Source organism: Peromyscus eremicus, chromosome 5, assembly GCF_949786415.1.
Source record: "Peromyscus eremicus chromosome 5, PerEre_H2_v1, whole genome shotgun sequence".
Taxonomy (NCBI): Eukaryota; Metazoa; Chordata; class Mammalia; order Rodentia; family Cricetidae; genus Peromyscus; species Peromyscus eremicus.
The window spans coordinates 126,965,044-126,991,425 of record NC_081420.1 but is presented as its reverse complement, the minus strand read 5'-3'; the positions used below and the strand labels follow the sequence as shown (position 1 = coordinate 126,991,425).

General features: G+C 39.0%; 1 protein-coding gene across 2 annotated transcripts in view; it reads left to right on the top strand.

Annotated features, from left to right (window-relative positions):
• Itfg1 (integrin alpha FG-GAP repeat containing 1) overlaps positions 1-26,382 on the top strand; it is a 147,158-nt gene that overhangs the window by 19,749 nt on the left and 101,027 nt on the right. For both annotated transcript variants that reach the window (XM_059264499.1, XM_059264500.1), the window contains exon 6: positions 13,478-13,572. In XM_059264499.1, the coding sequence (XP_059120482.1) occupies positions 13,478-13,572 (95 nt within the window). The remainder of the gene's footprint in view (positions 1-13,477; positions 13,573-26,382) is intronic.

The window sequence follows — 26,382 nt, the reverse complement described above, 5'->3', positions numbered from 1 at the left end:
GGGATAAAGCCGACTTGATTATGGTTGAAAATATTTTTTATGTATGTCCGTATTTAGTTTTCAGGTATTTTATTGAGCATTTTTTAATCTATGTTCATCAGGAATACTAGCCTGTAGTTTTGTTTTTTTTTTTCTTGTATATTTCCCTGGTTTTGGTTTTAAAGTGATACTAGGCTTCTAAAAGGAGTTTGGAGGTGTTCTTTTTTTTTTCTATTTTTTTTAAATAGTTTAAACACATGAAATATGAACCAATGGCTGAGGGGTCACCAACTGGATCAGGCCCTCTGAGTGGGTGAGACAGTTGATTGGCCTGATCTGTTTGGGAGGCATCCAGGCAGTGGGACCGGGTCCTGTGCTCATTGCATGAGTTGGCTGTTTGAAACCTGGGGCCTATGCAGGGTCCCTTGGCTCAGCATGGGAGGAGGGGACTGGACCTACCTGGACTGAGTCCACCAGGTTGATCTCAGTCTGTGGGGAAGGCTTTGCCCTGGAGGAGATTGGAATGGGGGGCGGGCTGGGGGGAAGGTGAGGGGGGCGGGAGGGGGGAGAACAAGGGAATCTGTGGCTGATATGTAGAACTGAATTGTATTGCAAAATAAAAATTAAAAAAAAAAAAAAAAAAAAAAAAGAAACTCCAAAAAAAAAAAAAAAAAAAAAAAATAGTTTAAAAAAGGACTGGCTGTAGATCTTTTTTGAAATTCTGTAACTGTTGTGAATCCATCTAACCCCTGAACTTTTTTTTTGTGTGTGTGTGTGTTTTTCGAGACAGGGTTTCTCTTGTGTAGCTTTGCGCCTTTCCTGGAACTCGCTTTGGAGACCAGGCTGGCCTCGAACTCACAGAGATCCACCTGGCTCTGCCTCCTGAGTGCTGGGATTAAAGGCGTGCGCCACCACCGCCCGGCCCCCTGAACTTTTTAATTGAAAGGATTTGTTAGTATTTCTATTTCCACATTTGTTACCTGTCTGTTGATCATTTCTAGAAGTTCATTTGGATATTAAACTTTGGTTGTTTGGCTGAATCTAGAATGGCTGAATTTGTCCATTTCTGTTAGGTTTTACAAATTAATGAGTACAGGTTTTTAAAGTATTTCCTCATAATAATTTCTTTTCTGTGTGTGTGTGTATGTGTCTGTTGTAATGTTTCCCCGTTCATTTTTCTTTTGTTTAGTTGGGTCAAAGGTCTGTGAGTCTTGTTTATATTCTTGAAGAACCAGGTCTTAGATTTGTTGGTTCTTTGTATTATTTTGTTGTTTCTATTTCATTAATATCTGCTCTGATTTTTATTATTATTATTTGGTTTGCCTTTGGTTTTTGTTTTGTTTGTTTGTTTTTGCAGTTGTTTGAGTTGCATTCATTCTGTCATTTATTTGTGCTCTTTTTGTTTTTTTTAATCTAAGTACTTAGAACTATAAATTTCTCTCATAAATCTACTTTCAGTGTGTCCTAGAGTTTTTATTGTGTTGTGTTTTTATTTTCATTTAGTTAAGGAATTTTTTTATTTCTTTCTTGATTTCTTCTTTGACCTATTTATCATTCAGTAATGAGTTGTTCAATCCAGATGAATTTGTGTATTTACTAGAGATTTGTTTGCTGTCTATTTTATTACATAGTGGACAGATAGGATATAGTAAGTTACTTCAGTATTTCTGGATATGTAAAGATTTGTTTTGTGTTCCAGGGTGTGATCTATTTTAGTGATGCTTTAATATGCTCTTAGCCAAGTGTATATTCTTTGGTGTTTGGGTAGGATATTCTGTTGATATCTGTTAAGTTCATTTGATGTATGATGTCATTTAAATTCTGATGTTTCTCTACCTTTCGTTTTCATATAAACTGTCTATTGAAGAAACTGGAGTATTAAAATTACCTATTATTGGATTAATCTCTGTCTTTAATTCCATCAGTACATTTTTTTATGATATTGGTTGCAATAGAGTTTGGTACATATATGCTTAGGCTAGGAATGTCATCTTTGTTAACTATTCCCTTGATTAGAATGAAGTTTACCCTTTTGCTCTTCTAATTAGTTTTAGGTTGAAGTCTATTTTATTAGATATTATGATAATGACATCTACTTGCTTCCTGGTCTTATTTGGTTGAAGTATTTTCATTTCTTTCCACCATCTCTTGGCTATCCGCTTCCTCTTTTTAGCCTTCTATACTTTCTTTAGGTTTGTTTGGTTGAGTATAAATTTGAGGGAGCTGTTTACATTGTGGAAAGTTTTTCTTTCTCCAACTATGGTTAATAGTTTTGCTGGGTGTATTATTTTAGGCTGACTGTCATGGTCTTTTCAGACTTGGAATGCATTGTTCCAGCCTCTTCTGGCTTTCAGAGTTTCCAATGAGAAATCAGCTGTTATTCTGTGGGTTTTCCTTTGTATATGACTTGTGTTTTTCAATACTCTTTCTTTGCTATGTATGCTTACTGTTTTAACTTTTATATGCTGTGGGGATTTTCTTTTCTGGTCTTGTCTATATGGTGCTCTGTGTGCTTCTTGTATATGTGTGCTTATCTTTCTTTAGTTTGGAGAAGTTTCCTTCAATGATCTTGTTGAAGATTGGGTCTGTGCCTTTGACCTGGGATTCTTCTCACTCATTTGTGATTATAATTCAAAGGTTTCGTCTTTTCATGGTGTCCCACATTTCCTGTACGTTCTTTGCTTACTTTGACTATATCCTCTATTTTATCTTCAAGTCCTAATATTCTATCTTTGGCTTGTTTCAATCTACTTGTAAGGTTCTTGTTTGAGTTTCTAGTTGATTCATTGAGATTTTCAATTCCATCTTCATTTCAGCTTGAATCCTGTTGTTGGCTGCTTTTTTACCCTTTTTACTCTTTGTTCTTTTGGAGGCCTGCCACCCAGCTCCCAAATAAATCCACATGGAGACTTACTATTTCTTATACATGCCTGGCCTTAGTTTGGCTTATTTCTAGCCAGCTTCTCTTAACTTAAATTATCCCATCTACCTTTTGCCTCTGGACTTTCATCTTTCTCTTGCTTCTGTAAATCTTACTTTACTTCTTACTCCATGGCTGACAGCGTGGCTGGGTGCCTGGCCCCTAACATCCTCCTTTCTTTGTTGTCTTGCTCCTGTCTCCTTTTTTCTCTCTTTTTTCTCCTTCTATTTACTCTCTCTGCCTGCCAGCCCCACCTATCCTTTATGCTGCCTTGCTATTGGACATTCAGCTCTAAATTAGACCAATCAGGTGTTTTCAGCAGGAAAAGTAATACAGCTTCACAGAGTTAAACAAATGCAGCATAAAAGAATGCAACACATCTTTGCATCATTAAACAATTGTTCCACAGCATAAACAAATTTAACCCATCTTAAAATGATAGTCCACAACAGAATCCTCTTCAGTCTTTCTTTTTATTAAATTTCCATTTTCACATCCTGGATTGTCTTCATCAGCAGCCTTATGTTTGTGTTTTCTTGGGCATCACTTGGGCATTTAATCTCCTCAGGTTCTTTCTTTTTAATTTCAGTGGGCTCTTTCTTTGTATCTTCTTTATTCCTTAAATTCTTTGATGAAGTTTATGATTGTTCTTTTAACCTCTGTGTTCTAGAGTTCATCTAGGCAATTCTCATTGACAGGCATTTCTACAGGATTGGTAATACTGGCTTGAACCTTTGTGTTTTGGGGTTTGTTTCTTTTGTTGTTTTTTGTATTTTTGTTTTGGAATCTGAGCATGTTAGCTCTGTATGAGATACAGACAGAGTAGGCTGGGTCAGAAGACAAGATGGATGTCCATGTGGGTTAGGCCTAAATGTCTGATATGCTTAGGTAGAATGAAGTCAGGTAGATAAAGAGGACTGGGCTGATGTGCAGGATGTTCATTCTGGTCCAAGCTTAGTGTCTTTGTTAGGGCTTCTGTTGCTGTGAAGAGACACCATGACCACAGCAACTCTTATAAAGGAAAACATTTAATTGGGTGGCTTACATTTTCAGTGGTTTGGTCTATTATCATCATGGTGAGACATGGTGGCATGCCAGCAGACATAGTGCTGGAGAAATAGCTAAGAGTCCTACATCTTGACTGGCAGGAAGTGGTCTGTCTCACGGTGAGTGACTTGAGCATATATGAGACCTCAAAGCCTGTCTCCACAGTGACACACATCCTCCAACAAGGCCACACCTCTCAATAGTTCCACTCCCTTTGGGGGCCATTTTCTTCCAGACCACATCTAGAATTTTGGGCTAGATCTGACTGGGTGTAGAGATTGCATGTGGTGTGGAGGTCCAGTGGGTCTGAGGCAGGCAGGGCTGATCCTGGCAGAAGCCTCGTGATTGGTGCAGATAGGGTTGGCCAGACTAGGCCGAGATAGTGAGTATATGGTATTTGGGCTAGACACATGTGGGAAAGGGACAGGCAGACTCTCTGGGATACAGCATGGAAAAGGATGTGCAGGATCTGCTTGGATGGACAGGTTGGGTGTGCTGTTAAGAGGCCTGTATATCAGGCCTGGAAGGACAGTTCCTGGCAGAATCTTAGAAGTTAGCTGCTCAGCAGACATGGGTGCCAGACTAGACTGGGGCACTGCATATAGGACCTGCTGTAGATCTTGGGGGCTGGACAGGGTCAGACTTGACTCATTTTGTTATACCCTGGAAAAGATTATATAGGATCTGGCTGGGTAGAGGGGTTAGACATAGTGTAGGAGGGGCTTGTGGGTCAGAACATGAAGTATTAGTCCTGGTAGAGTCCTGGATATTGGTTGCTGAACAGTGACAGGTGGCCAGACTAGGATAGAGCACTGGATGTGGGACTGTGGCTAGGTATGGTGGGTGTAGGGAGGGTCGGGCTGACTCACTGGGTTAGTCCTTGGAAAAGGATGTTGTGTAGGATCGGGCTGGGTGTAGAGGTTGGATGTGGTGTGGGAGGGACCTGTGTGTCTGGATGGGTCCTGGTGGAAGCTATCTTTTTAAATTTATTACATTTTATTTATTCATTGAGTATGTGTGTGAGTGTGTATGTGTGCACATGTGTGCTAACACACATGTACTTACACTTGCCGTGATATGCAAGTAGAGGTCAGAAGACAAATGACAAATGTTCTTTCCTTTCATCTTGTAGCATCCAAGGATCAAACTCAGGTCATCAGGCTTGTTGTCAAGCAACTTTAGCCGTTAAACCATCTTGTCAAGCCTCAAACATTTATCATTTGTTTCTGTTACCACCATTCAAAATTGTTTTCCAATTATTTTTTAAAATTTGTTTTATTTTTCATCATGGATAGGGATGTATTGGTATGTGCATGTGAGTGCAGGTGCCTGGGAGTCCCGAATAGTGTGTCAGATTTCCTGGAACTAGAGTTACAAGTAGGTGTAAGTGACCTGATGTGGGTGCTGGGAACTGAACTCCTGTCCTCTGAAAGAGCACTGTGCACTCTTTAACTGCTGTGCCATATCTCCAACTCTTCCTTCTTACTTACTTTTTGCCGGTTTTACTGTTAGTTGTGCAAATGACTTTTTCCTTCCACTATCAGAAATAACTCTGTCCTCCATTTAAATATAGTTCTGTTATCAGTCCAAAAACAATAAATCTCTAATTTTCTATTTAACTTTTCATGTCTTTCATATTATAACCCATGATTGGCTTCTTAAATCATCCTTCATTTTTAGTACTGGTTTTATATGGTGATGCACTGTACAAACTATTACAAATATTTCTTAGTGAACTAATATATTGTATCACTTGATTCTGTCATGTGAAAGAATATAAAAACTATGAGACGTACAACATAAATCAAATCAAATAACTCTATAGCGTCTTTAACTTTATAATCAACTTTAGCGTGCAGAATCTTTTTGTAAAAGCAGCTGTGAGATAACTCATATTTTCTTAGGATTGACAGCCTTACCCCTTCTCATGTGTACATGTCACTGATATTTTATAACATTATTAAAAAGAATTTCTAAGAATTGGATAAAGCAGATTTTTATCAACATTTCCATGAAAATATGACATTATTTCTTTATTCCTAAAAAAATTTACTATTAAAAATAAATCATTTCTCCAAAATCTTGTATTTATAAAATTAATCCATACAAATAATGAAACGTTTTAATAAATGACTTACTATTTTTATTCTGCATTTCAAGGGTTATGCTATAGTCCTATAAACATCTGATTTTGTCTCCTACAGTCCTACCATACAATTTGGAGGGATCAATTGGATCAACCTAAGATTCTCTGAGATTCTTCACAGTGCTTTGTTTTAGGATCTGTGTGAATCTGAGTGGATGGTTTAAGGTGCTCTGAAGATTCTCCACCTCCCTTTGCCTCACACCCCAACTTTAGAAGTGTATTTGTAGCAGTCATTCAGAAAAATTATCATCTTTTCAGAAAAGCATAGTTTTATAGGTTTTGTCCAGTGAAATTTGATAGTAACATTTCACCATGAAATTAGTAACTGGTTATCGTGAAAAGTGTTATGGTAGACTAGGCATGGTTGCTCATGCCACTAATACTAGCTAGTACTTGGTCTGCTGAGGCAGGAGAGTTGCCAAGATCCTGGGCTTTGTAGTGAGTCCCCAGCCAGCCTGGACAACAGAGTGAGACCGGTCTCTAAACATCAGTAGTAGCCTGTGCTATGACTCTGCAGGTAAGAGCACTTGCCACCAACTCTAAAAACAATGCCCATTGTTGGGCATGGTACTTCACACCTGTAACCCCAGTACCTGGAGGCAGAAACAGGAAGATCACAGGAAACTTCAGGCCAGCGTGAGTCACTGTCTTAAAAGAGGAGGGGAGCTCATTAAATATGAAAGGAAAGATATAAAGTTTGATCTGTGGGTTTGAAAGTATAAGGGGGCATTCTGATTACCTCTGGAAGTCTTTGTCATCATCCTTTGGGATGAAAGGCCACTTTCCTGTTATGATGTACCTACTCTAAAGATAAAGCACCGAGAATAACTAGAGGGGATTTTTATTTATTGTTTGTCAAGATCATTAAGAAATTCATTGTTTTCAAGTTTTGAACAACTTTTCATAGTATATCCATTCCTTTTATTAATGTCATAAGTTTTATGTTTAATGAAATGAGAAAATGCTATTATTTCTGATTTTTATACTCATTTAATTATTGTACTCTGAAAGAAAGACACTAGGCCTCAGTGAACATACATTTACTGAAGGACCACTATGTCTTTCATTATACTTGTTAAATGAATTATTACATTGTATTGCAAAAAAAAAGGGGGGGGGGATATCTGAAGCCTTCTGGATATTCATTTTTGTGCCAAACCCTATCTCTTATTATCTGCTGTGACTAGAATTTCTTAAATAGTTCGCATTCAGTGATGAGGTGATCTTTGATAAGTGGGTAGATTAGAAGTCATTTCAAATAGCTGTTACCATAGGCAACCAAAAGCTACCTTGGCATTAATTACATGTAAATTCATCCTTTGATAAATGCTATTCTTTGAGATAAAAGGTGATGATGCCCACAAATTAGAACATTTGACATAATTATGTTTTCTGTGGGGGGAAGTTAATTGAAATCTATAAAGGTCAAGAAGTGTTAGTGAGTAAACTTAATATTGGCTTGGAACTCTCCATTTTATTTTCATCTCTAGCCTTCCTTCTGTTTTAATCAGCAGCAGTGTGTGACAGTAAACTTCAAGAGCAGCTGAACATTTACATGAGATTACAGTTTGTATTTGTTCACTTGCCTGCAAAATATGCTGCCTGCTTCTTATTTCTAGAAGACTGTGATGTGCACATAGGGCAATTTCAAAGATGAGAGAAGTAAATTTTATTATCAACTATAGATTTTAAGTAATTTACTTATGATTGGACCATCCTAAAATGCACTGCCAAAATAAACAACAGCTCTTCCCTGTCTCCCGTTCTTCATCAGCTCTCAGAATGGTAAATGGACATTGCATATAAATTAAACTCTAAGGGTTAGTTAGTTACTACCTTTTAAGTGATGCCCATGTAAAAACAGTAGAGCATTGACAAATAGAAAACTTAAAGCACTGTGAAGAAATTGAAACATTAAAGAAAGCTAGAGTATAATGAGTACTTTTTAGGAGTTTCCTGTTCGGATATCAAGAGGGACTCAGAAGGAAGCAGAGGAAGTGATTGGTTTGTCAGGATTTGATCATTTTGTCAGTTTCTGGCTGCGTCAAACTGCAGCTCAGTCTAAAAAATCCACTGGCCATCTGACCTCCTTATATTCCAAAAGATGGTAGAAATCTAGATGTTGGTGTGACATCTGATAAGTTGAGGGCTTGGGTAGTTTTATTGTTTATTACAGCAGTGAAAACTCAAGACGTTTGAGGAACTGTGGGTCAAACACATATTTGTGCTGAATTTCAGTCAAAGTCTGTCACTCTGTGACCTTTTCTTTACTGTTAATAGGAAGTATAAATATACAGTTAGTTAAGTAAGCCCCAGGACAAAATGTCACAAATGGAATTGTTGAAATATATAAGCTATAACTTCCTTCAAATAAACTAGAGACTATGGGAATGAGACCTGTAGCTTCTTGAAGCATAGTTACATGATCAGTCTCATTGAGGTCAGTGTCAGAAAACCTGCTTTTAATTCAATTGAAGCTAATTTGTATGCTATTTGGTTTTGATTTTACTCTCTAGTCTAACTTAAAAGATTATGTGTGTGCTAAATTGAATGTAAACAAAGATTCTAAAGAAGAGGCTGCTGTTTCTTGCTTTAGGGAGAGAAAGTTTTTACTGGACAAGTACTTATTCTTTTCCCACATTCAGCCTTCTAAGAACAAATTACTTTGTTCTATCTTTTTGCTTTCCAAAAATACCAAAATCAGCCACAAATAGAAACCTTGGTTCCTGGTGGAGTTACCAGTAGATACAGATCTGAAGACAATGACTCTCTCTCTCCCAGAATCCATTAGCATCCAGTAGTTCAGCAGGGAGGTGGACCCCAAGAGCCCCTCCTCCATCTATGACTGGCTGTTGGCAAATTCAGTCTTGTGTGGACAGCATTATTTTTAGCACCTTGAGCAACCAAGTCTCTGTATTCATTCACTGCCATCCATTGTAAAGAGAAGCTTCCCTAATTAATACCCAAAGCAGCTTACAATCACCATTCTGGTGATGGTAAAGTGATTTCTTATGGTGGCTCTAATTAGCATTTCCCTAATGATCAATTATGATGTGCATCTTCAATGTATGGAGTAGCCAGTTCTTTTGTTTTCCTTGTTTATTATTTTAAGATTTATTATTTTTATTATTTTAAGTTATATATGTGTTTATATTGTGCCTGTGATTGCAGGTGTCCACAGAGGCTAAAGGCATAGGATTTCCTGGAGGTGGAGTTATGAGCAGTTGTGAGTTGCCTGGTGTAGGTGCTGGGAACTGAACTAGGGTCCTCTGCAGGAGCAGTACGCTCTGTTAACCACTGAGTCATATCTCCAGCCCCTTGGCTTAGTTTCTATTTTATTGTTGTTGATTTGGGTTTTGATGGGAGTGTTTTGTTTTTGTTTAGTTTGGGTTTTTGAGACAAGGTCTCAGCTGGCCTAGGCTGACCAGGAACTCATGTTACCCAGGCTGGCATCAAATTTATTAACCTCTGCCTTAGTCTGCGGAATGCTTGAATTAGAGGCATTCATCACCATACCCAACAGTTCTATGTCTTTGGGGAAGTTTTTAGTCCTTTGCCCATTTTAAAAATAGATTGTAGGATGAGTAGTGGTTCACTGGGTAAAGCATATGCCATGGGAGCCTAAAGACAATAGATCCCTAGATTTCATACAAAAGCCTGGTTGGGCATAGTGGCCTCCTATGATCCCAGCAAGTGGGAGATAGAATTTCCAGGCGAGCCAGGCTAAACCAGACATTTAGTTCTGGGTTCATCTATAGACACTGCTCGATGTTTAAGGTGGAAAGTTATCAAAGACAACTCCCACTGTTAACCTTGGGCCTCCACATGCACTTACACATGCATGCATATACACTAGCATGTACCAAGTTGACATAAACACCAGGCAGCACAATTGACTCCTTGTCAACTTGACATACAAACACATCACTATTCAACTATAACCTTTCCTTTATTGTCCATCTCCAAGGCCTCATATTAATAACAACATTACAATATAAAACACGAAAATAACTTCCAAACTCCCAGTCTTTAAAAATTCAAGTACATTAAAAGTTCAGTCTCTTTAAAACACCCAAAGCCTCTCAAAACTTCCAAAGTCTCTAACTGTGGGCTCCTGCAAAATCAAAACTAAGTTAAATACTATTTACTCAAAGACAAAGAACCAGGCACAGTTACATTCAAACCAAAAATTTACACAGCATTATAAAGCTCAGTGTCAAACTTCTGAGACTCACAATCTTCTAGGCTTCAAAGCCTTGTCATAGCTTACGTCAAAGGCTCAGGCCAACTCCACTCTATAACTGCTGCTATTCTTGGTAGTTGTGCCATGGTACTGGCATCTCCAAATGCTGAGGTCTTCAATGTAGCTGGGATGCACCTTCACCAATAGCCTCTCCTGGACTCTTCTGGGACTTTGACTCTGCCATATGGTCCTTAGCCTCAGCTTCTCTCCATGTCCTCTTCAGTCCCAGGGCTTCCACTTCAACTAAGGCTGTTTCTTCACCAGTGGCCTTTCCTAGTCGCTCACAGTGCAAGCCTCTGCTGCTGTACTTGATCCCTTCAAGCCTTCATGACCAGTACCACCTGGGAAACTCTTACGTATTACCAGGCTTTACTGCCAACATGTGGTATAGTCTTGGCCCCTTCTGGATCATAGCTTCTTTGTACTGACCCTGAGGAAACATTCCCAGAAGATTTTGCCTCAATGATGCTGCTATCTTCTTAGTCACAGCGAATTCTTCAGCCCCAACTGACCAGTATCAGTTATCCCAGGAAAGCAAAGGTTTAATTTTAGTGGGTTCTGAATTCAAAGTACCGCATGAGCCACCATGATAGAGTATTGGTGGGATTTTGAAACTTGACAGGCCAGGTCTTTATTATCTGTACTTCTCTCAGAATTATTCTACATTCCCACAACAGCTCATTAAGTTCTAAACACTCAGTGTCTTTTCTGGCTCAGAGTCTTTCTGTAATCATCCCCAAAACATGGTCAGGTCTATCATAGCAATACCCCACTCCTAGTAATAATCTTCTGTCTTAATTACTTTTCTATTGTTGTGATAAACACTGTGACCAAGAGCAACTTGAGGAGGAAAGGGATTATTTCATTTTACAGCTTGTAATCCATCATTCAGGGAAGTCAGGGCAGGAACTGAAGCAGAAACCATGAAGGAACATGCTTACTAGCTTGATCCTTCATGACTTGCTCAGCCTGCTTTCTTATAGTTCCCAGGACACCAGCCTGGGAGTGGCACCACCCACAGTGCCACAGGGCTCTTCCACATCAATCACAAATCAAGAAAATGCCCGTAGGCCTATGTAATGGGGCATTTTCAATTGTGGTTTTTACCTTACAATTCTAGCCTGTGTCAAGTTGACATAAAAGTACATAGTCCTTTCACCTTCCTTTGATGCATACAGTTATTTATATTTCTAATGGTATAGTTTATCTATTTGCTTTTAAAGATGTATTTATTTTATTTAGTGTTTGAGTGTATGTCTGTGCACCACATACATGCCTAGTACGTGAGGAAGTCAGAAAAGGGCTTCAAATCCCTAGAAATGTAATTAGGAATGGCTGTGAGCTGCCAAGTGCGTGCTGGGAATCAAACCCCAGTCCTCTGCAAGAGTAACTGTTCTTAACCACTAAGCCGTCTCTCCAGCCCTCATCTGTTTGCTTTTGTTGGGTGGTGATGGTGAGGGAGACAGGATTTATGAATTCCTTGCCAAGGGCATGATGTTACATATCTTTAATCCCTGCACTAGAGAGGCAGAGGCAAGTAGATCTCTGTGAGTTCTAGGTGTCTTGGATACATAATGAGACTCTGTCTCAGGACAAATAATTTTCCTTGCCATATCCAAAGACATTAGTATCTTCTTTGCATTTACTTCTAGGAATTGTATAGTTTTACCTTTTGGGTATATTTTGACTTAATATTTTGCATATATTGTGAAATAGACTTCAAATCCATTCTCTATCATGCTCTAAATAATCATCATTCTTTAAACAACTTTTATGTAATAAAATTATTTGCTTTCTTATTTTACAAAAGAATCAAAGGCCAATATGAGCTAAAACCATAAATCTTTTAGAAGAACACATAAGTCTTCATTACATTATATAGTACCAAAAGAATAAGTAACAAAAAGACAAGTAGATGGAGTGGGATTCATCAAAACTAAAAACTTATTTCTAAGATCACCATCAAGAAATTGAAAGACACCCTGAGATTGGAAAACAGTGATGTCTAACATCTAATATCAAAAGAACTCTAATGAATCAGTAACCAAGCAAAGAAAGACACAATTGATATATCAGCAGAGGATATGAACAGTTATTAATGGTCAAGAAACACATGAATATGCTTGAGCTCATTAGCCATGAGTAAAACACAAAGCAACTCTTCTGGGTTGGTGGGCAAATTTTCAAAGATTCAGCAGTAAAAAAACATTCCTTCTCTGCTACAGGATAGTAATACAAGATAGTAAAATCACCTTGGGAAATAGTTTGCATAGTTCCTCAAAAAGTAAACATTATAACCCAGCAATTGTACTCCAAAACATTTCATCCAACAAAAAATCTTAAAAATGAACAAGCAAAAGTAGAAGCAACCGGATGTCCCTCACCAGATGACTGAGTAAACAAACTGTAAACCCATACAGCAGAATGTTAAGTCCGCTGAAAGATAATTCAGGGTTTGCCGGGCAGTGGTATTGCATACCTTTAATCCCAGCACTCAAAGGGCAGAGGCAGGCAGATCTCTGGGTTTGAGGCCAGCCTGGTCTACAGAGTGAGTTCCAGGACAGCTAGTGCTACACAGAGAAACCTTGTTTTTGTTGTTGTTGTTTGTGTTTTAAACAAGAAGGATTTATTGTTTTGGTTTTTTGAAACAGTCCAAGTGAATAGCTCTGACTTGCTTGGTACTCACTATGTAGAGCAGGCTGGGCTTAAACTCACAGAAATCTGCCTGCCACTGCCTCTCAGATGCCACCACACCCAGATTAAGAATGCAGTTCTGATGAATGCAGTGTGAATGAACTTGAAATTTAGTGAAGCTGCACATAAAGTGCCATCTGTTGTGTGTACATTTATGTGCAGCGGCCTGGGTTGGGAAATATTAAGGTCCAAATTAGTGGTTGCCAAAGGAAAGAAATGGGTAGTGACTAATGCATCCGAAATTTCTTTTTCAAATGAAAATGTTTTGGACTTTGCGAGAAGCAAGGACTTTACACTGTAAATATTAAAAATGTCAATTTTATAGTATATGAAATAATTTTTAATTATTATGAAAAATATTTTAATTGATCATATGCCAATATTTTTATACTTTAGTACAGTACTTACTTGGTACTTTCCCTAAGAAAAATTTTTTTTTATATTTTAGAAATTTATCTTGGCATCCTGCCTTGACTACTAAAAGTAAAATGAGGAATCCACACTCTCATGCATTTATTGATCTGACTGAAGACTTTACAGCAGGTGAGTTGTACAGAAATGAAACATTTGTTTTGATCTGCCTAAGAATGATGGGATTTTATATCACATTAAAAATCATTTCTTAATTCCACTATGCTATGATCAAACCTTTAAAAAGTTACAATGTAAAATAAGTAGCCTAAGGTTAATATCCTGGAAATAAGAGGAAGTATTTAGTGTGATAAATATGACCTTACTTCTTACAGCTTTTGTTGCATGTTAACCACCTGGTAATTTGAATTCTTCACTGTTTAGGAATTTTTGATAATTTGGACATTGTTGCTCAATATTTCTTTCCCTTTACATTTAAATTTTTTACTAATAAATACCATAAAATTAATGGCTGAAAATTATTTCTCTTGTTTACTGAAAAGGGGCATTTAAGAACTGTTGTTGACTGTGGTGCTGCACTTGCTGGCTAATTTACCACGGAGCTACTTCTTTGGGCCTGAAAATTCTTTATTGTGGGAGATTTTAAACATATAATACTGTGATATGTACACATTTACCCATTACCTAGCTTTAAGAATTATAAATGCTACATATATGTAGATAATTTTTATCTATATACTACCTACATGTCCCTTCACCCCAGAAAACTTCAAAGAAAATCACAAACTTATCATTTCACTTGTGAATACTTCAATATGTACTTCTAAATAAGAATATAAGTATTTTAAAGGTTTATTTATTTTTATTTAGTGTGTATAAGAGTTTTACCTACATGTACGTCATGCACCACATGCATGCTAGTACCCAATGAGGCCAAAAAAGGGCACTGGATCCTGGAGTTCAAATGATTGTAAACCACCATGTTGGGTCCTGAAACTTAACCATGATCCTCTGAAAGAGCAGCAAGTGCTCTTGACCAACTGAGCCATCTCTCATAACCCAAGAAAAAGTTTCCTTTATCTCCATTAGTAGATTATTCTGAAACCAAAATGTTTTATACTAATAATTTAATAGTAAATATTCAGCCATTATTCAGAATAACCCTATATACTCCTAAATTTTTGTAAATAAAATCTGGACCTAAAGAGAATATCATGCAAATGGAACTCACTTGGTAGCCCAGGCTGGCCTCGAACTCACAGAGATCCGCCTGGCTCTGCCTCCCGAGTGCTGGGATTAAAGGCATGCGCCACCACCGCCCGGCTTCTCTTTTCTGAGTCTGTTGTGGTTTGAAAGAAAATGGCGCCGAAGGGAGTGGCACTATTAGGAGATGTGGCTTTGTTGGAGTAAGTATGGCCTTGTTGGAGGAAGTGTGTCACTATGGAGGTGGACTTTGAGGTTTCATATATGGTCAAGCCACTCCCCGTATCTGAGTTCACTTTCTGTTGCTTGCACAAGATGGAGAACTCTCAGCCACCTCTCCAGCACCATGTCTACCTTTATGCCACCATGTCTCACCATGATGATGATAGACTGAACCCCTGAATTGTAAGCCACCCAATTAAATGTTTTCCTTTATAAGAGTTGCTGTAGTCATGGTTTCTCTTCATAGCAATAGAAACCCAAACTAAGACATGTGTCCCCGCCAGGTGGTGGTGGCGCACGCCTTTAATCCCAGCACTCAGGAGGCAGAGGCAGGCGGATCTCTGTGAGTTCGAGGCCAGCCTGGTGTACAAAGCGAGTTCCAGGAAAGGCGCAAAGATGCACAGAGAAACCCTGTCTCGAAAACAAAACAAAAAACAAAAACAAAAACAAAAAAAAGATGTGTGTCCCCATAGTGTTACTGTGTTACTCTGTCCTTTTGTTTCAGTGGTTAGATTTAGAGTCTTGACCTTAGTCTGTGTTTCACTTCATTAAGAAAATGCGTAATTTTTTTCTGTGTTACAATGCTAGTGCTAAAACTAAATAGTCTTTTCAAGCTACTGAGCACAGATCAGTATAATCCCCTCATGGTTCTAGGCAGCATGGCAGTCATTGTCAGAGCCCTTGTTTCAGTTGGAGTGGCACAATGTCTTTCACACCTCTATATAAGAATTAGCTGGAATTGTCTGTTAATAAAAAGAACTCCTGCTATCATCTCTTTAGTCACCTGAAGTACAGTTAAGACAGGCAAAATAAGTGATTAAAGATGTTTATTCTCTCATCCCATCAACTTTGGGCAGTCAGAGACTCATAATCCAAATTTTCAATAACATTGCAAATCGGAAACTAATTGCAACTTATTAAATCAGGCCTGGTCGCTGCTAACAGTATATATCTCCTTTTAAAAGTATCATGTAGCCAGATGTGCTAATGTTTGCTTATAACCCTAGCACTCAGCCAAGGCAGGAAGATAACAAATTCCAGGCTAGCCTGGGCTACACAGACTGTCTCAAAAACCAAAAGTATTCCATGGCTGGCAAGAAAACAAAGTAATTAAAGGCACCTGCAGCCAAGCCTGATGATCTGAGTTCAATCCCAGGGACCCATGTGAGAGAGGAAGAGAACTGACTCCTGCCGATTCCCCTTTGACCTCCCCATGTTCGCCATGGCACATGCAACACACACACAAAATAGAAGCAATAATGTTTACAAAAAAAGTATTCTATGATGAAACACTTTTTTTGAGGCAGGAAATAAGATTTCATAACCTTTTGTTAGTTGTTGACTGAATTCTTCTAGTACATTTTCATTGTTAACATATAATTTGCAAATGTTAAGAAAAGTGTAGCACCCAAGTAAGTACACTCTGCATCTTACCACTTTAAAATAAAGAAAAAAGGTTCCTGTTCTGCTAAGCGTTTTATGGTTCTAACTTGCTGGGTCCTTGAATGCACATTTGGATCAAAAAACAAGGCATTGGTGAAACAGCAAATTTTCTAGTGTAGCTTCTCTGGTTTGCTAAATCTTACAAAACTTCCAGGAAAGATTCTGAGTGGACTGTAATGAAAGTCAGTCTTAAACACTCTTTTTTTTTTTTTTTTTTTTAAAAAAAAAAAGGAAATCCTTTAGTTACAGGCTTACTTGCTATCATTTTTTCTCACAGTCCCTCTCTTTTCTCACAATTTCTTTGTGAGGAAAGGCTTGTCTTGCAAAGTAGTATTAGATTTCCTTAAATAATATTGATTTTACATTGAAATGAGTTCTTAAAATTTGTTGGGAATTTTTATACAAGCAGCAAAATATGCCATGTAAATTTCATTATGAAATGATTCATAGGAATTAGATTTTTGAATTAAATAATTCTGTTGATGGATGTCTTAGTTAGAGTTTAGTTAAGAGTTTCTATTGCTGTGAAGAAACACCATGACCACGGCAACTTTTATAAAGGAAAACATTTAACTGGGGCTGACTTACAGTTCAGAGGTTTAGTCCATTATTGTCATAGCAGGAAGCATGACAGGGTGCAGGAAGACAAGGTGCTGGAGAGATAGCTAAGAGTTCTACATCTGGATCTGCAGGCCTGGAAGTGAATGCCACACTGGGTCTCGCTTGAGCATCTGAGACCTCAAACCCACCCCTAGTGACACGTCTCTTCCAACAAAGCCACATCCACTCCAACAAGGCTACACCTCCTGAAAGTGCCACTCCCTATGGGCCTATGGTGGCCATTTTTATTCAGACCACCACAGTGGGCTAGGGAATGGTGCAGTGGCTTTACAAATATGAGGAAGCACTGAGTTAAATCCTCAGCACTAGGAGAGGGTGAAAATATTTTGTATGAAATGTAAAAACTGTGCTATGTATGTCAACTTGAAACAAGGTAGGGTCATCTCAGAGAAGGGAATCACAATTGAGAAAATGCTTCCATAAAATGGGGCTATAGGCAAGAGCCTATAAGGCATTTTCTTCATTGGTAACTGGGGAGGGCCCAGCCTGTGGTGGATGGTGACACCCTGGGCTAGTGGTCCTGGTGCTCATAAGAAAGCAGGGTGAGCAAGCCATGGGGAGCAAGTCAGTAAGCAGCACCCCTCATGGCCTCCACATCAGCTCCTGCCTCCATACTCCATAGCCTTTGCATCAGCTCCTGCCTCCATATTCTGTCAGGAGGTTACTGCCCTCACTGTCCTCAATGATGAACTGTTACTAGAATTATAAGCAAAATAAAGCCTTTCCTCCCTAAGTTGCTTTAGGTTGTGGTGTTTAAATCCAGCAATAGAAACCCTAACTATAGGTAAATTGGTTGCAAAAGGTGAGTTTTGCAGCTCTGTGGGTTTGGTGTCCTGACTACCTGGGGAGTCAGGCAACACCTTGAGCTGCTTAGGACAGCTCTGATGGCTGAACTGCAAGGAGACAGTTAAGCCCTGGAGGGCGAGGTATCCCGGACACCTCGAGCTGCTCAGAACAGCTCTGCCCTGAAGGTGTCCCAGACACCGGGAGCTGTTTAGCACAGCTCTGACGGCTGGAATTGCTTCAGTAGGGAAGGGTATCCTGACTCTTCGGGAAAGTCAAGGTATACCTGGTGTGATGGGGGATGGTCTCCCCACAGGATGTAGCAATCTTGCTCCTCTCCTGGAGAGCCATAATCTCCTCTGGCTCAGTGTTACCAGCTCTCTCTTGCTCAGTCCACTATGAGATGTCTTAGCAAGGTTCTTCTGTTCAGCTCCCCTTTGCTTAATCCACTATGGGATGTCTTAGCAAGGTTCTTCTGTTCAGCTCCCCACTTGCTCAATGCACTATGGGATGTCCCAGCAAGGTTCTTCTGTGCACCAGTGAGAAAGAGATTTATTTGGGAAGGAGGAGTCCAGGAGAGTAGCTGCCTCTACCAGGGTGGAGAAAACAGCTCACAACTGACCAGGCAGGGCAGTTTATATAGGATGTCCTGTGGAGGGAGTCAATCCATGATTGGTTAGTTTTTTTCTGCCCAGGGATTGGCCAGTTTTGTGGGCAAGGGGCAGAGATGGCCCTGATTTCAGGGCCAAACTGTGTTTCTTTACTGGCCTTTCTTGGCTTTTTGACACTACCTCTAAGGCCAGGGCACATTTCATTCAGTGACTCTGATTCTAGGGGCCAAGAGTGTTTCTTTGGTACTGGTTTCAGAGTCAGGACATGTTTCATTTTCTCTGGCTCAGGTCCCAAACACAGGCTGTGTTTCTTTCACTGGTCCTGGGCCCTAGGGCCAGGATCCTACTGTCCTGCTCTGTGATTGGTTGGTTTCACAAGTCAGTTGGCCAGGGCCAGAGATGGCTCTGATTTGAGCCAAACTGTGTTTCTTTCATTGACCTTATCTGAGCCATCTTTCCCTAATTCTGGGCTCCAGGGTCAGGGAGGGTTTCTTTAGCCAGCCCCTTTTCCCTATACTAACTAAGGCAATGTTTGTTAATGAGTCATCTTTTGGAAGTTAAAATGAATGAGAAAGTGTAAAACTCATAATTATTAGTGTTATATTTTATTCAAAAACTATTTCTGCTCATGAAGTACTTTAGCAAACATATATTGGTACCTTTTCCTTATGAAGCCTATAGGAGATGCAGTGATGGTACAAAGTACTTTCAGCCATTAAAGTTTTAGTTTATTGGGAAAAGCTCGTAAGTCTAGTTTAATGAATGGTGAATGAAATAAATGCATATTGATTACAAAGTATTGTGTAATAAAGGGGGATAGTAGCAGTTCACAGTGAGTCTAAGAGTCTATGAACAGTCTTAAAATGGTAGGATATATAGTCTCCTTGTCTGTAGTACCCTCATTCTATAAGGTATAACATCTTTACAAGGAGTACATTCTTGAAATTTTTCGTATGTAAACTGAACTTCTGTGGTAGACAAGGCATGAAATATGGGAAATGAATTCTCAATAATAAATAATAGATTTTCTTTTTAATCATTTTTATTTGTTTATTAAAAAATTACCAGAAAATATTTTGTTTTTAAGACTCTTATCCACTGTATTATTATAGCATGTTTACCTAACTAATCCTTTTCAGAACAACTGTTTCCAACTTGTGGCTATGTATTGATTGCATATTGCTCTAGTGCCTTACTTTGTCCACACTTCTCACATGTTCCTCAATACGAGGTCCTGAAAATGAAATGCATGGTAAACAAGTCTGAGCATTTCCGAGTAGGCAAATGCTGCCATGTTGCCCTGCAGCAAAACTCACGTGAATTCAGGTTCCCACCTTTGCTATTGCTGTTACCTTTGTTGAATTATTGCCAATTTGGTAGATAAAAATAGATTATTTTATCATGATTTTGACATGCATATCTCAGATTATCATCATCATTGAAATAGATTTTTTCCCTAAGTGAATTAACAATTTCTGTGACTTCCTGTATAGATTGCTGTTTTTCCTTATAGGCTGCTCACTTTTCATAATCTCTTTAAAGTTCCATTATTCTGTTAATATAAGGAACTTAATTGGTAACCACTGACAATTCTGATTCATGTCTACTATAGTTTCCTAAATAGACTCATGAATTTGAATGATTTAAAATACTGAATCATTGTATGTTATAATCTGATCTTGTCATTCTGATCATTCCATCTACTTCAATAAGATAAAATAAGATTTCTCAAGAAAATCAAGTCCAGCTTCTAGTCTCGTGGCCTATCCCTCCATGCATAGCAGAACTGGCTATCATTTGCCTGGACCCTATTACATCACATTATTCAAGCAAAAGAAATCAGCGTGCCATCTGCTTAGCTCCTGCCTTCAAAACAGAAGAGCAGTATTAGAATCTAGGCCCTTGACTGCATGGACCTTTCATTATAATCTTGATTTAGGAGTTTGATTTTACAATGAAAATCTTTGAGGCAATGGATGTATATACATACAAGCAAGCATGCATTATCAGTTTGGCCATATAGCTTGAGAAACAGCTTATTGTCATAAGGTACCACTCCACTTACTCTATCTTCAGAAACTTAAACTTGACACTTTTAATGTGCTAATTTATAGCTCAGATATTTTAAAATGCAACAGCATTTCTGGCCCAAGCATACAATCTCTTTATTCTTTCCTTTTACATACTTGATGTTCCCATGCTTTAAACATCATCTACATATTAATCATTCCATGCCAGGATAAGAAACTGATAAATCTCCAAATTCTATGGGTTCAAACCTCATCTACATCTACCTGTGAGCCACCTCTACCTGTGTGTGTCTGATATACACTGCAGGCTCTGTTTCTCAAATTCCATCCCTGATCTTTCCTCCTAAACCTGCATGCCCTAACTTTCCCATCTCATTAACAGCAGCTCTGTAGTTCTACCTTCTGTGACAGAACATTGAAGTCATGTTAGCTGCCTTTTTTTATAAACCTAATACTAAGACTGTTAGGAAATTCTGTTCATTCTACATTTAAAGTTATACAATCTGGTCCCTACTAACTGCCTCCATGGTACCCAGCCAGGCCCAAGGCCCCATCTTTCTCCTCTGATTTATCCCAGTAACAGATACTCATTCCTCCCCCCCACCCTTCTATGGCTGTTTTTCACAAATGACTGCACTCCAATTAGAAGTATGAATCAAGTCATGGCACTCTTTTCAAAATCTTCCAGGGACTCCACATCATTTCAAGAACTAGGAAAGTTCTCTAAATGTTCATATAAAAAGTTCATGTAAATTGTCTCCTGGCCTGTATTGCCTCATGGTTGAACTGGCCATGTCTGTCCCTAACTTGCTGTCTTCGGTCCCTCTCCCTTTACCCTGCCCTCCTTCCCCCATTGCCCTTGCCCAGACTTGTGATTGAAGGTCAGACACACTGTCAACTGAGCTGTACCCTGCCCAAACGCACACACAGACACACACACAGACACACACACACACACACACACACACTTGAGACAAGTGTTCAGTGAGTTGCGCAGTTTCAGTTACTTCTCCAAATTTATCTCCCTAATACTTTATTGAGATTGTGTTAAATTTCAGTTATTCCTGCTGTATTCAGAATCCCTCTTTGAGTACTCTCCTTGGCCTGTGTTCCGTATACTTTTTTCTCCAGAGTCCTGTCACCTGCTAAAATGTCATGTATTCATGGTCTTTGCTGTGTCATTCCATACTAGAAGATTAAACTTGATGAAGGCAGATTTTTGGTGTCCTGTTCTATGTCACTTCTCAGGTGGCTAGAGCAGATCATAGCACCAAATGGGGACTCAATGGGTATCTGTTGAGTGAATGGTCAGACTTTGGCAGCAGATGGTACCTAAACAGGGCTAGCATATTACATTTTCAACTGCCCAGTCTATTCGGAACTGAGAGACATCGTTAACCTGCAGATTTAAAAGATAACAAAGGGAATTTTTGATAAAAATTTCTACGTATTTGCAGAAGTCCAAATATTGCTTTTTGTTGTTATTGTTTGGTTTTGGTCGGGTTAAGTTTTGTGTGGTTTTTGGTTTGGGTGTGGTATGATATGCTGTGTTGTGGTGTGCTGTGTGGTGTGGTATTTTGAGATAGGGTCTCGTTGTTCCCTAGCCTGGCCTTCATATTGTAAAGATGCTCCTGCCTTCCCTCATGCTGGACCACAGGTGTGCATCACTGTACCAGGTTAAACATTCACAAAGGATTTCTCAGAAAAATGTAAGAAAAGCTTAGAAAGTTTGACTATGTTAGTCTTACTTAAGCAGATATTAAAAATGATGAGGATCTTTTTTCTTACTGTTATTCTTTTTTTATACATATTAAGCTTCTCTGACAAGGTGACCCATCTGATCCACTGTGAAATACATTGTTTGAAATGACTCCAATTCTGTTCTAAATAATAGGTGATCTTTATCAGCAAAAATGAAGAGACCTGTTTACTAACAGCTTCTGTTGTTTCTGTTATTATTACTTATGTTCTTTGGTAAAGATGGGACACCAGGGAAACAAAGAAATAGAGGATGCTTTATTACAGGTATGTTAGGACATTCCTAATGCCTACAGATGTTTTTTACTAAACATGTTAGGGAGAAATTCTTTCGAGATATTATTTCTTTGTGGCAGTTTTTTTTATTGAAAATATTTTGATAATGGTTTTCACCTCCCCCAACTCCTCCCAGATCTTCCCTGACCCTCCACACACCCCAAACCACACCCTTTCTCTCTCTTCTCTCTTCTCTCTCTTCTCTCTTCTCTCTCTTCTCTCTCTCTCTCTCTCTCTCTCTCTCTCTCTCTCTCTCTCTCTCTCCCTCCTCTCTCTCTCATTAGAATACATACAGGCATCTAAAAATAACAATAAAATAAGATAAAATAAAAACAAACAGACCGGAATAAGATGAAGGCAACCAGCTACCAGGAGAAAAAGAGCCAAAGAAGGAGCTCAAGAAACGCTTGCCCTCTCAGTGCTGACTCAGGCATCGGGCTCAGGCGCATGCAGGGAAGCTGCGTGCTGTCTCTCGAGTCAGGCGTGTCAATCCTGAGGTGTTTAGAAGGCCTTGTTTCCTTGGTGGTCTTAAGTTCCTCTACACTAAGGATCTTTCTACCTCCTCTTGTGACTAGTTCCCTGAGTCCTAAGGAGAGGGATTTGATGGGAACATCCCATTTAGGACTGAGTGTTCCAAGGTCTCTCGCTCTCTGCACTTGTTCCATTATGGTTCCCTGAATTTGTTTCCATTGACTGCAGGAAGAAACTTCTGTGATGATGGTTGAGCAAGGCACTGATGTATGAATGTAGCAGTCTGCCATTAGGAATCATTGTATTGCTCTGTTCCTTAAACAGAACTATAGTTGGAGTTCCCTGTGGTTCCTGACCTATCTAGTCTCAGGTTCTTGGCCACTCCAGCAGTGTTGGGCATGGGTTCCATCTCATGAAATGGTTCTTAAATCTAACCAGCTATTGGCCAATTATTCACAACTTATGTGCTGCTATTGCACCAGTGTATCTTGCAGGTTGGTTACCATTGTAGGTCAAAGGGTTTGTAGATGGGTTGGTGTTCACCTTTCTTCTCTGGTAGCATACAGAGTGCCTTCTAATACCAGGAACACAAGTCTAGGTAGGCACCAGCTTGACTTCTCCATGTTTACTGAGTGATACAGGTGTTGTCTTCAGCAATAGAGTCTTATCATCAGTTTGTGGAGAGCAATCAATAGCCTTGGTGCAATGCCACATTGTTTAGGGTTGTCCATGGAGCCCTTTGGCCAACAACTCGACTACATATAACCTATTCCCGGAACTGGAGATTTCATTTAGTGATGAGAGATGTCTAGTTAAGGCTTTGTCTCCCCCATTATTTGGTGATTCCATTTCAATTTCTCTCATGTATCTGTGTATTTTAAGAAGCTTCTACTGTATTTGGTTTCCATACAAGCCCTCTAATGGCTCTTAATTTTAGCTGTCCCTCCCCGTATTCCTTTCCTTACTTCCTCTTCCTTCCCCCTCCCTGTTTAATCTTTTTGTTCTAGTCCCCCAGCAACCCCCATCCATCCATAACTATCTATTCTAGTTCCCTTTCCTAGGGAAATCCATCCCTCCACACTAGTCTCTTATTCTATACTTAACCTTTGAGGTTATATGGATTATAACCTGCTATTTAAAGATGTAACAGCTAACTTTGTAGCAGTATTATAGTGACTAATTTGTCTAGAAATAAAGGTCTACCAAAGCATTTAATTTATTAGTGTCTTTTTAGTCTTTCCCTTAAATACTTTGGTGGTTTGAAAAAGATAGACCCCATATGTTTGACTTCTTATTCACCAGGGAGTTGTACTATTTGAGAAGAATTAGGAGGTGTGGTCTTTCTGGAGTAGGTGTGTCAGTGGTGATGGGCTTTAAGGTTTCAAAAGCCTATGCCAAACCCAGTCTTCCAGTCTTTCTTTCCCCCTCTCCCTCTCATGTGTTCATGGTATTAGAAAGTACTCTTGTTTATGGTATTAGAAGGTACGTGCTACCAGAGGAGAAAAGTAAACACCAACCCAGCTACAAACCCTTTGATCTACAATGGTAACCTGTCTGCCTCTGCTCTTCCTCTGTCCCACCCCTACCCCGTGTGTGTGTGTGTGTGTGTGTGTGTGTGTGTGTGTCTACAAATCCAGATGTAGCTACTGCTCCAGCATCATGTCTGCTTGCATGCCCACTATGCCAGGCTCCCCACTATGATAATAATGGACTACACCTCTGAAAATGTAAGCAAGCCCCCAATTAACTGCTTTCTCTTATCAGAGTTGCCTTGGTAATGGCATCTCTTCACAACAATAGAACAGTGAATAAAACAAATACAGTCAGGACTAAATAGTATTAACCATCATGATTTTGGCATTCAGAAAAGCATGATGACCCTATCATTTTATGTGCGTTACTTACTTAATCCTTATATATGGAATAAGTTTTTATAATTAAATTCTTTTGTTCACATTGTGAAGCCAACTTAAAGATGTCAAGAATCTTTCTTCATAGGCATGCCTTGGCTTTCTACTCAAATGCTCAATTACAATATGTCTTTTTAAATATTTATTTATTTTATATGTATTGTGTAAGAGTATATGTATGTGCACCATATGCATGTCTGATGCTTAAGGTCAGAAGAGGGCTAATAATACATTCATGTGCAAATTCATCTTGTAAAGTGGGAGTGATAGCTGGATAGTGATTACACATGTCTTTAATTCCAGCACTCAAGAGGCAGAGGCAGGCAGATCTCTGTGAGTTCCAGGCCAGTCTGGTCTACAAATCAAGTTCCAGGAGAACTAGGGCTACACAGAGAAACCCTGTCTCGAAAAAACATAGATAGATGAATGGATGGATAAATGAATGAATAAATGAGTGAGTGAGTGAGTGAGTGAGTGAGTGAGTGAGAAGTGGGAGTGTTAATGGTGCTTACCTTGAAGGATAAGGAACCAGATGAGACCAGGCCACTCTGGTCTACAAAGGGAATTCCTGGAGTGCTAGAACTACACAGAGAAACCCTGTCTCAAAAAACCATAAGTAAGTAAGTAAGTAAATAAATAAATAAATAATTGAATGAATGAAGTAAATGAATGAGTGAATGAATGAATGAATAAGTGAATCAATAAATAAATGAGTGGGTGGGAATGTTAACAGTGTTGAACTTGAAGGATAAACATACCCAGTGTCCTCCATATTACCAACTATATCAGAAGTGTATGGGGTAGATAGAACCAGAAAGTCATGCTGGTTTTACTGTGCTTGCTTTGTCAGTGAAAGCATGCAAACTTCGAGAAGTATATGTAGTTCTACCAATAGAGACTTCCTGGCTACTATTGAGTAATAATAAAATATGGGAACCCATGAATTCCCAGTTGGACAAAAATATAATTACCATATGACATGAAACAAAGTCTTTACTTACTAAAGGAAACCACAAAACTAGCTATAATTTATTTAAAATGCAACTTATAAATCATGTATGCTGCATGATATGAAGAGTGTATTGTAGTGAATAACAGACAGAAAATAATATTCAATTTCTGAATTTTCCCTCATGGAAACTACTTACTCTAAAGGTATGCTTGAGTATTTTTTTTTTCTTTTTTCTTTTCAAGAATATAAGGCCTGGTTTGGGACAGGGTCTTGCCATGTATCCTAGGGTGGCCTTCAATTGATCCTCCTGCCTCAGCCATCTTTAATTAATGATCCTCCTGCCTCAGCCATCTGAGGGATGATAATTCCAGTGTGGGCTACACACTTTGCTTCCTTCCTTCCTTTTGTTTTTATTTGGTGGTGGTGTTGGTGATGGTGGTGGTGTTTAATGCTGGGATCAACTCAGGGCCTCATACATCCCAAGCAAGCACTCTACCACTGAGCTGTACCCCACCATGAAAGTGTTCTTTTTTTTTTTTAATTATTCTGTTTAAGTTTATTTTTATTTGTGTGGATGGTGCCTGTGGAAGCCAGAAGAGGGTGTCCTATCCCCTGATTTTGGATTTATGGTAGTTGTGAGCCATCCGATATGGGTGCTGGGAACTGAACTCAGGTCCTTTGAAAAAGCAGCAAGCACTCTT